Raw genomic sequence first — 15569 nt, 5'->3', positions numbered from 1 at the left:
GGGGGCGGTGTCAAGCGCCGAGCTTAGGTTAAAACCAGTGGACAAGCCACAGCGCATTCAGTGTAGGGAGAAGCAGGGACTCACTGTGAGAGGGAACTTTGTTACTATGAAACTTAGAAATATTTGCAAAATATTGTAAAAATTATCAAAATCCCTCGTGAACCAATAACCTGCCCATAGGGTTTGAGGTTTTTAGCTTAGTTTGCCCGGAAAGGGCTTTTACACTCACTATTCTTACACTTTTTTTGAAAGAATGTGTGAGAGACAGTTAGCCAGCTAGCTAGCTAGCTGAGAGGTGATAGAGGCGGCAGGAGAACAAAAGATTTTTTTTGCGTTTTGGCCGGTTTTACTGACACTAAGTCCATGCAGAACGTGTCATTACCATCACAATGCCCGTTTTACTTTTTCTGATAGACACGTCCGCTTCAATGAACCAGCGCACCCATCTGGGCACTACCTATCTGGACATAGCAAAAGGCGCTGTTGAGACTTTTATGAAGGTACTGTAACCACGGGACACACTTGTACTGGGAGATCCCAGATCATCATTGTGCTGTTGCAAAGCTCGCCTGTCAAACCTGATCTCTCGATAACCGTAAATAATTCTCTACTATTTCCACAGCTCAGAGGGAGAGATCCGGCGAGCCGAGGGGACCGGTATATGTTGGTAAATTTTGACGACGTCCCCTTCGGGATAAAGGTAGAGTTTGTTTTCGGGTCATGTCCAGCTTTATAATGCGCAGATAGACTGTCCTTCCATCGCTCCAACACGTTGTGATCACTACATCAATTGTGTTGAGAAAAATCTTCAGCAGGAGCTTTCATACCCCTTTTTAAACATGGCCGACATTTTGTTTCAATGTGAGCAGCAAGGAACTCTGGGTGTTATTTATACAGCGAGGTGATATCTTTTTGGGAGGGGTGAGGAGGAGGAGGAGGAGGTGGAGGAGGGAGAGAGTGGGTGACACACTATCATACTTTAATCGTTTGGACCAATTTGCCACTTTAGACACCGGACGACATGACTTTGTGCGTCTTTTTTAGCATATGAGCCTAGCTTTGTTCCATTAGCCTGTAGAAACAGATCAGGACTTGGCTGTTGTGCTGTCACATTACTGGCTTGAGAGAGAGAGAGAAGTCGACCTATACAAATGTTTATCACTTCAGTATTTCAATAAACTCAGTCAAGTTAACCATTGAAGTTGCTCAGTGTTCACAGCTGGGCAGTGGTGTGTAGTTTAATAACATGGTGTTATGTTTATGTTTTGTGTGTGTTTTTTTTTTAAAGGCTGGATGGAAAGAGAGCCATGCCACGTTCATGACAGAGCTACGGAACCTCCAAGCAACCGGACTCACAACTATTGGCCATTCCTTGAGGACTGCTTTTGATTTACTCAATCTCAATAGATTAGTGACTGGGATAGACAACTATGGACAGGTATGTAGCTCCTGAAGAGGACCAGACAGGAAATCAGATGTAGAAAGTGCTATGACATGGTGCTGTATACCCCCACAGAGCCCAACTCGCTCCCTTACCCCGATCCACAGTCTTACAAGCATCAATCCCCTGCATACTGTGACCCCACACACTTTCAGTCATGTGCTCAAGACACAAACATAACAGCAACAAGTTTAAAAAAAAAAGAAGGAAAAACTTATTGTCAGTAACTGTGATCCATTTTGTCACTGAGTTGACTCCTTTTGTTTATGCTTTTGAATCCTGGATGTTTTAAAAGCTGTACATTAGTGTTCATTTGCAAAAGCAAAAAGAAACGCACCGTGCGTTTAGAATCTGATGAGATAATCTGTTCATCAGATTGTGTGCACATTTAAGTTGATATTTTATTGGTACTCTCAGCATAATCTAATGCAACATATTTGTCTTAAGTTCTACTTTATTGTTGGAGTTGTAATGTTCACTATTCAAATTGTACAGGGGAAATTAATCAACGTAATAGTTTGGCTATTTTATTGCGTTATTTTGCATTATTCTACGTTCATGAACATGAATTTGGATGATGTGAAATTGAATTGGCACATCTTCCTAAGAGGTTAAATGGTAACTAAACATTCTAACTTTATTGGACATAGGACGTATTATTATAATAAAAAATAATAATAACATTAACACCACTTAGTGTAGTTTCTGGACTGTCAGCGGATAGTTGTACGTTTTACTGGACAATTTTACAATGCGAAGTGCTGTGACTGGGAAAACATGGATTGTTGAATACAATTGGCATGTATTCAAGGAAAAGCTTCACAGTTTAGGACTGATAACACAACTTTAAGTTAAGAACCAGCCTTAATTGTTGTTATTATCCTTATATTGCACACCTCCTTTTTGGTTTGTGAATTTCAAGCAGCAGTCTCAACTCCAGCTGAACAGCGGCAACTTGAGCTGTATTTAGTTTTGAAAGCTAGTTGTTGAACATTAAGCTGTGTGAAAGGGGTGTAATAAAAAGCTATTTTGTGCTGACAGTTTTTAGACTCCCATGGAGCCTCTCATGACATATCTGCAACACAAGATGGCCTATCACTCTTCATAGTGACGCATAATAACCAGAGAGGCTCGACCTTGATTTCGTAGGCATTGACATTGAAAATGTGTTGCAAAATTCTGTGAGGGAGACGGAATAGTCATTATTAATGTCGGCACACTTGTACTTGATATACTGTGGATATCTGGATGTCTTGTTTACCATTGTGGACTAAGGATGGGAGCAATCATGAATGTTTAGCTAAGCTTTCCTGAGTAAAAAAAATGGAAGATCCCTACCATCCAGGGTAATGCATACAGTACATACAACATGCATAATAATGCGTGTATCGTGTGTGATTAAAATGGGCCATTGTGTGCAGATAGTGTTAGTGATGAACCTACTTTCCCCTGACCTTGGACAAAATTATCAGAAGGAGTGCCTCTTCAAGTTATGTGGAGGAAGAGCAGTCAGGCTACACATTTTTGAAGTGCACTTCTTTTCTCCGAGCATGTTTCACCAATGCTCTGATATCTACACGCACTTGCATATATTTTTCAATCCCATTAGCTTCAGCAGCTGTAAATCAAAGCCACACAGAAGCTTATGTTTCACTGGCACTGCATTTGCAATCCCTGTATAACATCTTAACATTGTCCACTTGTATTTCCAATTTAATTTACATTTACAAGTCGACTTTGATTTTTCATCCTCCTATTTAAGTGCTGAAAGTGTTAAATGATGTGCGTGGCAGGGAACCGGGGAGGAACGAGACAAAGGGGAAGAACCATTTTTGTCTTGTGCTCGTTCCCTGCGGGTGGGTTAATATCGCCCAGGAGTGATTCTCTCGACGGTAACAAAGAGTCCTCCAGGTTGCCAGGCATCTGAGACGGCTCTCCCGCGGGAGATGAAGAGGGCTATAGAGGACGTACGGGAGGAGACCCCGGCACGTTATCCTGACACTGATCACAGTTTCATTAAGAGAGCAGGAATAGAGAGGACAGAAAAGGATGAGAGCGAGGAAATGATATGACAGGTGATGTTTGGCCCTTAGTTAACATGTCAGCAGGGGGTGATAAACAAGGCTCTAATGGATGTTCATCACACTATTGGCAGAACGGAGATCCTGCAGTGCTGCTTCAGAAGGACATGACTGTAGTGAAGCACTGTGACACCCTGTCACCCTGCAGTTAATAAGTATTTCCATGTGTAATCGGTGTACTGATGATTTTTAATGGCTCTTGTAAATTCATCATCTTTAGCTTTTTAAAGTCTGTCATCAAATGGTCAATTCACACTTAAATCTAAAGTTTTTTTTCTGTGCCACCTGATAAGATTTCAGTTCAAAGATGAATCAATTCTTAAAATAGATTTAGAAAATTTTCAGAATGAGCAAATGCTCAGTTCATTATTCCGACTCTTTACATGATGGTTCTGCTGTGTACATCATTGCAATAGCAGAGATGGCTCATGCTGTCAGTGTAGGGTGATATCATGTCCCCTACTCAAATGGAAATGGCTCTTATGACCAGCACTAATTGCACAGCAACAGTAAAAGCTGATGTGACATGGATGAAAACATCGCCCATCATCTGCCAAGGTGGCCACATTTCCTACTTATCAGCATGCTATGCAAGTGCCTGTTATCATAAAGGGGTTTTGGGGAATTGAGAAAAGAGAGGGTTCGGGTTGTCATGGATACCTTCAGCCCTATGGATGTTGGTAGTATCCTGCTTTTTACTTTGTTGTTTCTGAAACTGGACAAATTCTTCGTTCAGCAGAAACCGCAGCCTACAGGTACAGTTGAAACTGAGTTGGTCTGCATCCTTAAATAACTGCACTGCTGTCGGAACAGGACGGCCTTTATGAAGTCTGCAGGACCCTGCAGTGAGGGCCAGCGTGCTGACTGTTTCCTGACAGGACACGTCAGGCCGTGTTTAAGGTGAACTTTTTCTGTGGTCGCTATGGAAGATCCCACAGCACTGGTGTATAAAGATGAATGTGTCGCTGCTCCACTTTCATTTTAACAGTGAGAAATGCTGAGTTTTCATACAGATACTTTGGGTGACACGCTCTGGGTGATGCAGTGAATGTATAGTTCAGATGTGTATACTGTACTTAACGCTGTACTCTTCTTTCTTTGCAGGGAAGGAATCCCTTTTTTCTTGAACCTGCCATTATTATCGCTATCACCGACGGCAACAAATTGACGGGCAGCAGCGGAGTCCAAGACGAGGTCAGCCAACATGTCCACTGAGCTGAGAGGTCCCAGCCAATCGGGAGTGGCGACTCCTGTGTGGTTGGATGACAACTCATGAGCCCGTGTGATAACACAATGTTCAATTTAACACAAGCATCAAACACTTATCTGCTAATATGAAGTTACATTATTATTAGAACAATCCCGTGACTATGTGAAGCAGTCCCACAGCAGCATATCTCACCTCTCTATAATATACTATAAGCTGCCACTTAGTCAAACATCTCTTCTCGTCTACTATAATGCTGGTCACGTCACACCAGGATTTGACCTGCAAACAAACCAATGTGTTGTTATTTTCTTGATTAACTGATAAATCAATATAGTCATCAATAACATTTTAGAAAGGTTGTTTGAGCGTGTCTTTACACTTATTCTATTACTGTTGCAGTTCAGTGTAAAACTCGTCACAGACTAAAAGTCTTTTCTTCGCTCAAAGTTGTTATACAAATCCTTTACTCCCTCAATTTTTAGTTAGTCCACAAATAGCTTTTCAAAAAGCCTATCTGTAATTTTCCCTTTCCCTTGAACACTAAAACCATGAGACATCACTCATCCCGATCAGTGATATTTGACCATCCAAAATTTTCTGTTGCGTTTCTGGATCGTTTTATCAACTTTTTACAGATACATTGATTATCCGCGGTGCCTCCTTTTTTGTCAATGGCTGATTCGTTATAGCTTCTACTGTGGTCGATGGTGTTGTGCGCCTTCGAAGGGCTGCAGCTACAATGATTTGTATCAGTCATTGTATCAGTCGGATTAAAAGCGTCCCCTTGACGACTCAGTAACTCACTCTCCGGTAAATTATTAATTTCTGCTCTTAAAGTTGTCGTCTCCTCTGCGTCTACCGTCCACACTAAATATTCCCGAAGCTCTTGCAAGTGAAATGGAGAGAACCCCGTTTAGCCACGTAGCCAGTAGACCTCAATCTTCCGCTACAGTCTAATTTATGGCTCCTGTGATGATTTCTAGGTGTGTATTTGTTACCGAGCAAGTGACGTGGACTTGGGAAAGTTGACTTGACTTGTGGCTCATCTGGTTGTATTTAGACATCTGGCCTGAAACATGTGGAAGATGGAGAAAATCCTGAAATGTTAATTTTGCAGTGGGTGTCCACATAAATGTCTTAAAGCAGTTTTGGTAGTTTCTTAATTACAGACCTTTTGAGAGTACTTTGTGTTTACACGGCAAACTAGTGTCTAATGTTTGTGCTTTATGTCACAATTTTGCAATTTGCAATCACCTACAGCAACCAGAAATGTTGAGGCAAAATCTACCTTGGGAATAATGTTGTCTTTCAGTGTATATGTATATTGACATACTTTGCAATCACCACTATTATCTATGCTTCCTTTCCTCTGTTACTGACTCTGTCATCGTCTCCTCCACTGTCCAGCTCCACCTGCCTCTGACCACCCCTCTACCGGGTAGTGAGCTGACCAAGGAGCCCTTCCGCTGGGACCAGCGTCTGTTTGCTCTGGTGCTTCGGATTCCTGGCAACTCCTCAGTGGAGCCCGAACCTCTTGGAGGCGTCCCATCCGACGATTCTCCAATCACTCCCATGTGTGAGGTCACTGGAGGTAGGCGAACAGCTGGCGATTTGGATTATGTCTGATGTGTTTTCTTTTGTGTGTACCATGTAAAACAACACCTCAAAAAGGGTTGGTCTACTGGTCATTTGTAGCCGGGAACATTAGTGCGACGTCGTCTGTGAGAATGGAGTCTGCATGCAGAAGACGGTTTATTGGTAGAAGCCGTTCTTCTTTTGGGAATCACAGTCCGTTGTTTATTGATGCCAGACTTGTCAGTTAACTCAGCCTCTTCTGGGGCTGCATCTGTCAGCATATTGTCTCTGTTTAAGTGCAATTTAAAGTCACCAAATGATGGTGATAACATTTGGAGTTAAGGCATAAAAAATATATCAAGGCTTACTCGACTCAATGAATTGGCTGTAGACTAGATCCGTCTTGTAGCCTGTATGTTTTCAAATAGTGTTTGTCAAATTATTAAGAATATCCAATCATTTCGTCTGTGTACTGTATTAAGATTTAAAAGCCTGTTTGTGTAGCCTTTATTAATTAATAATAAAGTAATAAATACATTTGCAATGTTTTACCTTACACAAACCATGTTTCCATTTTACATCAATGGTGGTATGGGTAATTAATGCAAAATATAATATAGTACAACACATTTCTGAAGGAGTATTTGAATACTACTGCTAGTAGTGTTGCAGTTTACTGCTTTAGAATCAGCTAGGTGTACCGAATATTAATATGCCAACTGAGCGTTAATGCTATTATTATCTTATTTTGACTAAACGCTCTATACCTCTTCCTCTTGGGAGTAACACAGGCTGTAACAGAGGCCAGTGGAACAGGCTGAGACAGGCTCCAAGTTTTTAAAACACCAGATCAAAACAACTATTTGTTAAACGCATGAATCATCTGATATGTCAATACATAGACGGAAGAGAATTATGAGCCTCCTTTTAAGGAAAAAAATGACAATGGAGATGAAAATTGCCTTGGCAGCTGTTCTTTGTTCATTTCATTGAGAGTCAGCCCGGAGCTTTGTCTCGGGCTCTGTCTTGTTGCTCAACATTCAGAGTAACTTGTGTTTTCAAGTTTGCTAGAATGAGCTGAACAACCCCGGTACAAACACACCATGCTGTTGTCTTAACCACAGAAGGGCTCTACTGGGACTGTGCTGCAAAGGTTAAAAGTGCTGCCTTCAAGTGCTCTTCAGCAGCAAATGACTGAGCCAAGACTTTTCTACCTAGTCCATGATTGGATCTGTCTTTGTCCCACTGACATGTCGGTGTCTCTGTATCTGTAGTGTTCTCCAGGTGAATGTCAAGAGCCAACCCTGGCTGTCTTAACTATCAGTTTTAAAGAACATCGACTTAAAAATAAGCAGACCTTTATCTCTCTCCTGTCTCCAGTCCTCATGCTGCCTGTTATGGAAGCAGCTGTCTAGAGGAAGAGACTAGAATGATTTGAACGGCAGGTTAAGATTAACACACACACACAGAGAACAGCATACTGCATCAGCGCTGTATAGCAGTCTGTGGTGCTGAATGCAGAACATGACACAGTTCCATTGTCATTGTCGGTGTCAGTCTGCAGTACATGCTAACTGTCCATTACTGCTGATGGCAGACCTGACACAAAGCCACGGCTTTTTGAAATGAGTGAGTCAATGGGTGCACGACAAGGTCACTAGAGGTGAAGTAGGCGGCAGCAAATGTTCAAAAAGCTAAATTAGACCAATCAGTTGTATTTTTGTCTCGTGTGAACTTGACCTATTAGATTTGACTTTATTTTTCCCGCACTGCACTACGCTAGGATATAAAATAAACCATATAAGAAATATACATGCAAAATATAGTACAATAAGACTACTATAGACGATGGAACAGGGATGAACAGCTGTGCAAAAAAGTGTTTATACATTTTAAATAGTACCAAAAAATATTTAATACATTTTTTGCCCATGTTTACATGTATGACGTTGTGGACATTATCAAAGTGAGAAAAGTGCAGTGATGCATTATTACTGTTTGGTCTGAACTGTAAAGCTGCATTTTATGCACCTTTTGTATGAACATTTGTACAAACCTTTAAAGATTAGCACATTACATTATGTTGTTTTACTTGAACCTAAGGGCACAAGTATCATGTGTATTCATCCTGCAACATGACACTGTTTTGATATCTACTGGCTGCCAGTGCCACCATTTTGAATCTGGTTAGAAGTTATGGTAAAATATCCAATTTGAGATTAGATTTACAGTCGTCAGTTCTTCAGCTCTTCTCGAGAAGAACGTGCAACAACAGAAGGCATTGATTTATGTAAATAATAATGCTAGAAATTAAATTCAGACACATCAGATAATGACCAAGATAAATATCCAAATGCTTGAATTTTCCAAACACTTTTTTAAAGCAATTTGTATCTAGATTTTGCAGTTAATGAGTCAGATATTCCTCTTAGAGATACTAAAATAAATACAATGAATGTCAGATTAACACTCATCAGCAAAGGTGCCTCAGTTTGGTTCACCTTAAAAAAAACTTTGTGAACCTTTAAAGGGTTATGATGACACAGATTCAGTGAGAATGTACCGGGAAAACTGCATCTAGTCTATTCATATATTCATATATTCATATTTTCAGGGTTTTTACTTAAAACGTGCATATCCTTGTGTTGCAGGACGTTCCTACAGTGTTTTCTCTCAGCGCATGCTGAATCAGTGTCTGGAGTCGCTGGTGCAGAAAATTCAAAGCGGAGTAGTGATAAACTTTGAGAAGACGGGGCCTGACCCTCCTCCACTGGAAGGTAAGAGTCACCTCTGCTTGTCTACCTTAAATTATAACACACTCTTTTTCTTGACTGATAAGCATAATAACAAACTGATAAACCTCTTTGTTCTCGCCTTACTGTTATTCATAAACAGCTGGTGGATGTCATTTTAGACGCAGTTTCTGTCGATCACAACTACTGACGTGCTGTCTCTTGTTTCACATGAGTTCCTGTTAGTGGTTTAACCTGTAAAATAATCCACCCCTTGAATGTTTGTGTACAGACGCTCAACCTGAAGCACTGAAGTCCGGTCCACAGCTGTGGCACAGCTGTCACAAACTCATCTACGTACGGCCCAACCCTAAAACTGGTGTGCCCATCGGTCACTGGCCCGTCCCCGAGGCTTTCTGGCCTGACCAGAACTCCCCCACGCTGGTAAGAAACGGGAATCATCAGAAAAGTTTCTCTTCACCCAGAGCCACAGTGAAATTTCACTGACGATCTTTATTGCTGCAAAGAATGGAGGCACGCAAATGTCTCAAATATCTAATTAGCATAAAGCAATGGAAAAAAAACAGGTTAAAATTATATTTGCTTTTTCACATGGACAAACAATATAAAAAGTCAGTTCCTCGAATAATAATGAAGTCAAACGTGAAGCAAAAGAGTCATAAAATAAAATTATAGGCACCAGTTGAAGCTGGAACATGTAGATAAATATGTGGCAGCACTAAACTCGGTCCCAGCCTTTTTATGAAGTCTTAATAAAATGCCTGAAGGGAATTTCTTGCATTAAAATAAATGTGTGAACGACAGAAACTTGTGTGTTAAGTTTTATGCTTACACGTTTTAGCTTTTTCAGAGTGTAATAACATATACTGTATTACAATATTATGTGTAATGTGTACAATAATATTACCTGCTCCCCCCCTCACCCAGCCCCCCCGCTCAGCTCACCCCCATGTACGTTTCTCCTGTCTGGACGCTGAGCCCATGGTGATAGACAAGGTGCCCTTTGACAAATATGAGCTGGAGCCTTCGCCTCTAACGCAGTACATTCTGGAGCGAAAGTCCCCACTCACCTGCTGGCAGGTAAGGCTCTGTGTGAGCGCACACACACACACACACACACACACACACACACACACAATAATATATTCACTATTCAAGGTTTAGTCACGTTTTCTGTGGATTGACAAAAGGAATACAGGGTCATTTAATTCGGTAGCCACTTTAACGGTGCTTTTATCAACAACCCAGACATTGTTCCATTGTTCCATTCTGTCAGTGCTGCTGTCAGTGATCATGTGCGTGAGACTTCTTTGACATAGTCCTTTCAAAGCTTTTTGATTGACACACCTGTAACCTGGACATATTCATTTAAAAAGAACTCTATATTCCTGCCAACATGTGCCACTTTTGTCATCTCAGCTAATTCACATTACATGTTTTGGATGCCAGTCTCTTTTTGTGGAGACATTCAAAAGTTCTCAGATAAACGCTTCTGTGATCAATAACAGGTCGTCATAATCAAACTGCACAAATCCACATTAAATGATCAAATGTCCTTATGCCGTCTTACAATGAGGTGAATACTAACAGTCAGTCTGCTTAATTATCTAACATTGTTTAAGAGCAGGTGAGGTTGTAAAGAGTCGAACCAGATCTCAAAGTGCAGACCTGACATTTATAAATTGTCTGACGCTCAGTGTATAAAGAATAAGCCCATTTTTATTAGGCATCAGATTCTTTCCTCTGCTGCCACCTCCAGACCTTTCAGCAGGTTTGCTCATGATTAAGATAAAAGCTTGGAAGCATGAAGCCGTTCAACAATGTTGTTTTCTTGTCTCTGTTGGTCATTGAAAGTGTTTTGTGTGCCCTCCATACCTGCAGTTTAAAAACAAGGATGTCCACACATCCCCCATATTATTATTATTATTATTATTATTATTATTATTATTATTAATAATGTTTTTATTGTTATAGCATGTAAATATGTTTAATCGGCACAGGCTTTGTTCTACTTAAAAATATCAAGATCAAAACATTTGCTTTTTTCTTTGAAGACTTCTTGTAGTTTGAAGTGTCACCCACTGTTGACTTAACTGTGTAACGTGCAGTCAGAGTCGTATTGTCAAAGGACCAGCTAACAAAAGCATTGTTGATCGTTTTTTTCTTTGCATGCATTTACTCTGCTTTCTTTCTTTTTTTGTTTAGGTGTTTGTATGCAACAGTGCCAAGTACAGTGACCTGGGCCAACCTTTTGGCTACTTGAAGGCCAGCACAGCTCTCAACTGTGTTAACTTGTTTGTGATGCCCTACAACTACCCTGTGCTGCTGCCACTTTTAGGTAAGACTGAGGGATTTATTCTGTCTCCATTTTCAGTATGTGTCCCTGTGCCATTTCAACTAATGTTATTTGTCGATTTTTTATTTATTTTTTTCCCCCTTCCACCTTTTACAGACGACTTGATCAAAGTGCACAAGTTCAAGCCGACCCTGAAATGGCGGCAGTCCTTTGAGAACTACCTGAAGACCATGCCTCCATATTATATCGGGGTCAGTGGGTTTCGCAATACTCTTCAGTTCATAAAAATAAAAATACCACACTGGCTTTAATGCTGTTTTCTTTCCACAGTCTTTAAGAAAAGCCCTGAGAATAATGGGAGCGCCGAACCTGCTGGCCGACAACATGGAATACGGCCTGAGCTACAGCGTAGTCTCCTATTTGAAGAAGCTCAGTCAGCAGGTTTGTTGTTAACCTTTTTGTTCAGACACACAAAGATACGCACACACTAAAAAAAATTATAACACTGTTCACATTTGCACAATTGAGAAACACAACATTCTGATCATCAGTTGCAGTAATTATTATTTGGGAATGGTTGTCATACTTTTCTGAATTTATCAACCAAGCCATGAGTAGTATATTTTTTAGCTATTTCAAATGACCTTTTTATCACAGCAGCCATGCACAGGGGGGTGCGCTTGATTTCCAGTTATGGAATAAACACCAATAACTGAACACTGCTGTCATCTCCCTATTGAGAGTTCATTATTCAAAGTGTTTATGGGTTTCATCATAAGTGAAGAAGTTAGACTCTTCTGATGTATTCTGCTGCATACCCAGACACATCTATTTTCCATTATTATATTATGTTTCAGACCAAAATCGAGTATGACCGCTTGATCGGCTCGATTGGTAAAAAGCCAGCGCCGGAGGCAGGCATCAAGGTGCGTTGGCGGGGTGGAGGTTTATCTCTGGCCCAGCGTCGGAACTTCATCCAGCAGCTGCAGAGTCTCACAGGAGAAGGGCTGACTCTGCCCCTGGAGCTCAACACCAAAGAGTTTCAAGGCTTTCATCTGGCACTACTCAACAAGGTGACCTAACCTCTTCATTAAGAAAGTGCTGTTCAGTCATGATTACAAACATTTCATCTGCCTTTTACTTTTACTTAGCTGCTCTTTCTTTGATAGTTGTGTTTTTTTGTTTTCAACTTAAGGACAATCCTTTCTCCGAGTCTAACTGTTTCTCATTAAATTCTGCTCAGACCTTCACTTCTTCCCTGGCTTTACCTCTAACAATCCTCCTGAGCTTTCTATTGAAATGTTTTATGTTGGTCTGTTAAAGTGCTTGAGAGCTGTGACATATTTAAGATTGTTGTCACTTAAGGGCTGCATCCACTGTGTATCCACTTTATTTGACAATATTTCACCAGAAACGGCCATCTTTCTCCACTGGATGGGATGTTAAATTAAAATTCACATCCCTCCCTTTACAATGCCCCTCTGTCTTGTGTCGTGAATCAGGGCTTCAAACCTCAGAGCTTTAGGAATCCCTACGACATCCCTCGCAGCCACTTACTGGACCAGCTGAGCCGAATGAGGAGAAATCTGCTCAACACTGGCGTCTGTAATCTCAGAGGACAAGACTCGGGTAATTCACAAACTTGAACCACTGACTTTCAGGATTTTCAGATGAAGTGCTCCTCAAAAAGTGTAGATTTCCCCCTCCATATTTCATCAATTTCCCTGTCTCCTCTCCAGACCAGCTCCACAGCGTGCCAATCGCCCAAATGGGTAACTACCAGGACTTCCTCAAAGCTGCTCCTCAGCCTCTTCGAGACGCAGACCCCGAACAGCCCAAACGCCTGCACACGTTCGGCAATCCCTTCAAACTGGACAAGAAGGTTAATTCCACTGATGAACATCAACTGAACCTCGAGAGCCACATGAAAATTACTGAAGAATTCTAGCCATTAACCCGTCTTACCCCTTTTTTTTTTCTTTCAGGGCATGATGATCGACGAGGCGGATGAGTTTGTCACCGGTCCTCAGAACAAGGGCAAAAGACCGGGAGACAATAACAACATGCAGGGTGGAGGTCCCAAGAGACGCCGCTGCATGTCGCCTCTGCTACGTCTGGGCAGGGCTTACACGCCTCCAGTGACGCCACCGGCCAGCCCTCGATCCACAGGGGGTGAGATTTGTATTCTTTGATTGTATTTTAGACTTTTTTAGAATAACATTTTAGACTTTTCTGAACTAAGCTGCATCTCCACTAAGCAGTGCAGTACATTTCCACACACCATGGTATGGTTTGTCTTGTGTTTCCACCGCAGGGTTTGCAGGTTGGGGTTTTAATAGCTTTGCAGCCATGGAAATAACATGACATCATGCCAGAGCAACGCACTGTAGCCCGCCAATAAATTTGACAAAGAAGACAAACGAGTCACAGTGAATTAAACCGTGTGTGTGTTGACATCGTTTGTTAAAAAAAGAAACACACACTTCCCTGACTTTCTCTCTTCCTTGTTTGAGTTTTTCCCCATTCCGTTGCCCCGGAAGTCACAGATCCTTGTCAACCAATCAACAGACTGCAATGTGTCGACCTCCACCCTTGAGGTGCCAGACCACTGTGCTACCTCAAAGATGCAGTGACCAACATAGCTCCCATACGTGTGTTTGTTTAAGTGTAAATTGTTCTTGGTAGCTTTAGACTAAGCCATTAATATGTACTTTACTTCGGGGCCTTTGTTTATGGACGCTGCCATCTTGAGCCGACATGTTTCTGCAGCAGCCCGAGTAGATCTCGCATTTTAAAATGGAGGCTTACTACACAAATGGATGGTGAATGGCTCCGCCCACATAAACCTGATGCATCAACTAATAAAGAAGAAAGAGTGGAGAGGCTTGTGAAAGAGTCTAACCATTAGATGGCACCAATTCTCCCTCATTTTGGTCTTATCAAATTTTGACAACCAACGTGCAAATAATTGTATAACATACTGAACTGGGCTGTACTGCTTGGTGGAAATGTGGCTTTAATGAACTGTAATGATGCACTTTGGTGTTTTCATTTAAGCAAATGTCCACTTTTAATATTTTTGGAAACCTGGATTAGAGTATCATCAAACAAACAAACAAACAAACAGAAGAAACTAATTTGACTGTCTTTTAAATCCGACCACATAGATACGGACATGAATGAAGGAGCACCTGAACCAGATATGATCATCAACCACCTGAACCAGAACCACTATAGCTCAGACAGTGGCTCGGACTCGGAGACGGAGAGTCCCTCGGGGCCGGCCAACCATGAAGAGAACCACACAGACGCGGATCCTCAGGATCTCGAGCACGGGGACGATGAAGACGATGAGGACGATGAACGACCACATGTGGACGAGCTGCCGCTGGGCAGTGAGGACGGACTGGACGTGGTGCTGCTGGAAGACCAGCCCCCTCGATACATGTCACCTTCAGCTCTGAAGAAGCACATTCACAGTGAGACGACGAAGGTCAACAATGAGCTGAGGGTACTCATCACCAAGGAGATCAGGAAACCTGGCAGGCGTGAGTAGAATAAACCTGACCTGGCTTTTTCACTCGGGTTATCAATTGTTATCTGAGGAGTAAAGGTGTAGAGTTTGATCAAGGTCGTCCAGTGTCAAGTGTTAGTCCTCATTCACTCTCTCTCTCTCTTTGTGCTCCAGACTATGAGAAGATCTTCCACCTCCTGAAGCAGATACAGGGAACACTAGACACTCGGCTCATCTTCCTCCAAAACATCATCAAAGAGGCAGCCAGGTGACGAGTTCAACCCTGCTCTCACGCATACAGATAAAATACAGTTATTACCTGAAATGTTGAGTTTCTAATTGAGAAAATTCATTATTCCCTTTTTTTCTCCTGTGCAAAGGTTCAAGAAGCGTGTTCTCATTGAGCAGCTGGAAAACTTCCTCGAAGAGATCCACAACAGATCCAATAACATGAATCACATGGATCCACTTTGAGGCGGTCTCGGTCGACCACTGAACTTACTGATAACAAACCCCACAAACCCTCCACACTCTTCAACCCGACGCCCTCCATGGTTTTCGGGGCCCATGCAGAGACGAGAGGAGACGGCATCCAGCTACTCAATGTTTACATCTCAGTCGCAGTCCTGTTATATTGGAAAGCAGTGATGACTAAATGATGTAAGGGCATTGTCAGAAATCACTTTGTTGCTAAAGGTG

General features: G+C 41.8%; 1 protein-coding gene across 2 annotated transcripts; it reads left to right on the top strand.

Annotated features, from left to right (window-relative positions):
• Positions 1 to 389: 389 nt before the first annotated feature.
• Positions 390 to 15344, top strand: ints6 (integrator complex subunit 6; the record flags this gene model as incomplete). 2 transcript variants are annotated; one of them, XM_083890087.1, is made up of 18 exons in its annotated part: positions 390 to 500; positions 623 to 700; positions 1289 to 1438; positions 4627 to 4716; positions 6140 to 6323; positions 8959 to 9084; positions 9332 to 9483; positions 9988 to 10140; positions 11266 to 11398; positions 11513 to 11607; positions 11687 to 11797; positions 12214 to 12429; positions 12859 to 12985; positions 13096 to 13238; positions 13342 to 13528; positions 14524 to 14904; positions 15045 to 15138; positions 15251 to 15344. In XM_083890087.1, 18 exons carry the CDS (start codon positions 390 to 392, stop codon positions 15342 to 15344), a joined length of 2625 nt encoding a protein of 874 aa, XP_083746213.1. The 2 variants fall into 2 exon arrangements, with proteins under 2 accessions (XP_083746213.1, XP_083746212.1); XM_083890086.1 differs by having other exon boundaries at positions 14988 to 15138.
• Positions 15345 to 15569: the final 225 nt, after the last annotated feature.

This window comes from Microchirus variegatus, assembly GCF_963457635.1.
Source record: "Microchirus variegatus genome assembly, chromosome: 5".
Taxonomy (NCBI): domain Eukaryota; kingdom Metazoa; phylum Chordata; class Actinopteri; order Pleuronectiformes; family Soleidae; genus Microchirus; species Microchirus variegatus.
This window is presented reverse-complemented; position numbering and strand designations above follow the sequence as displayed.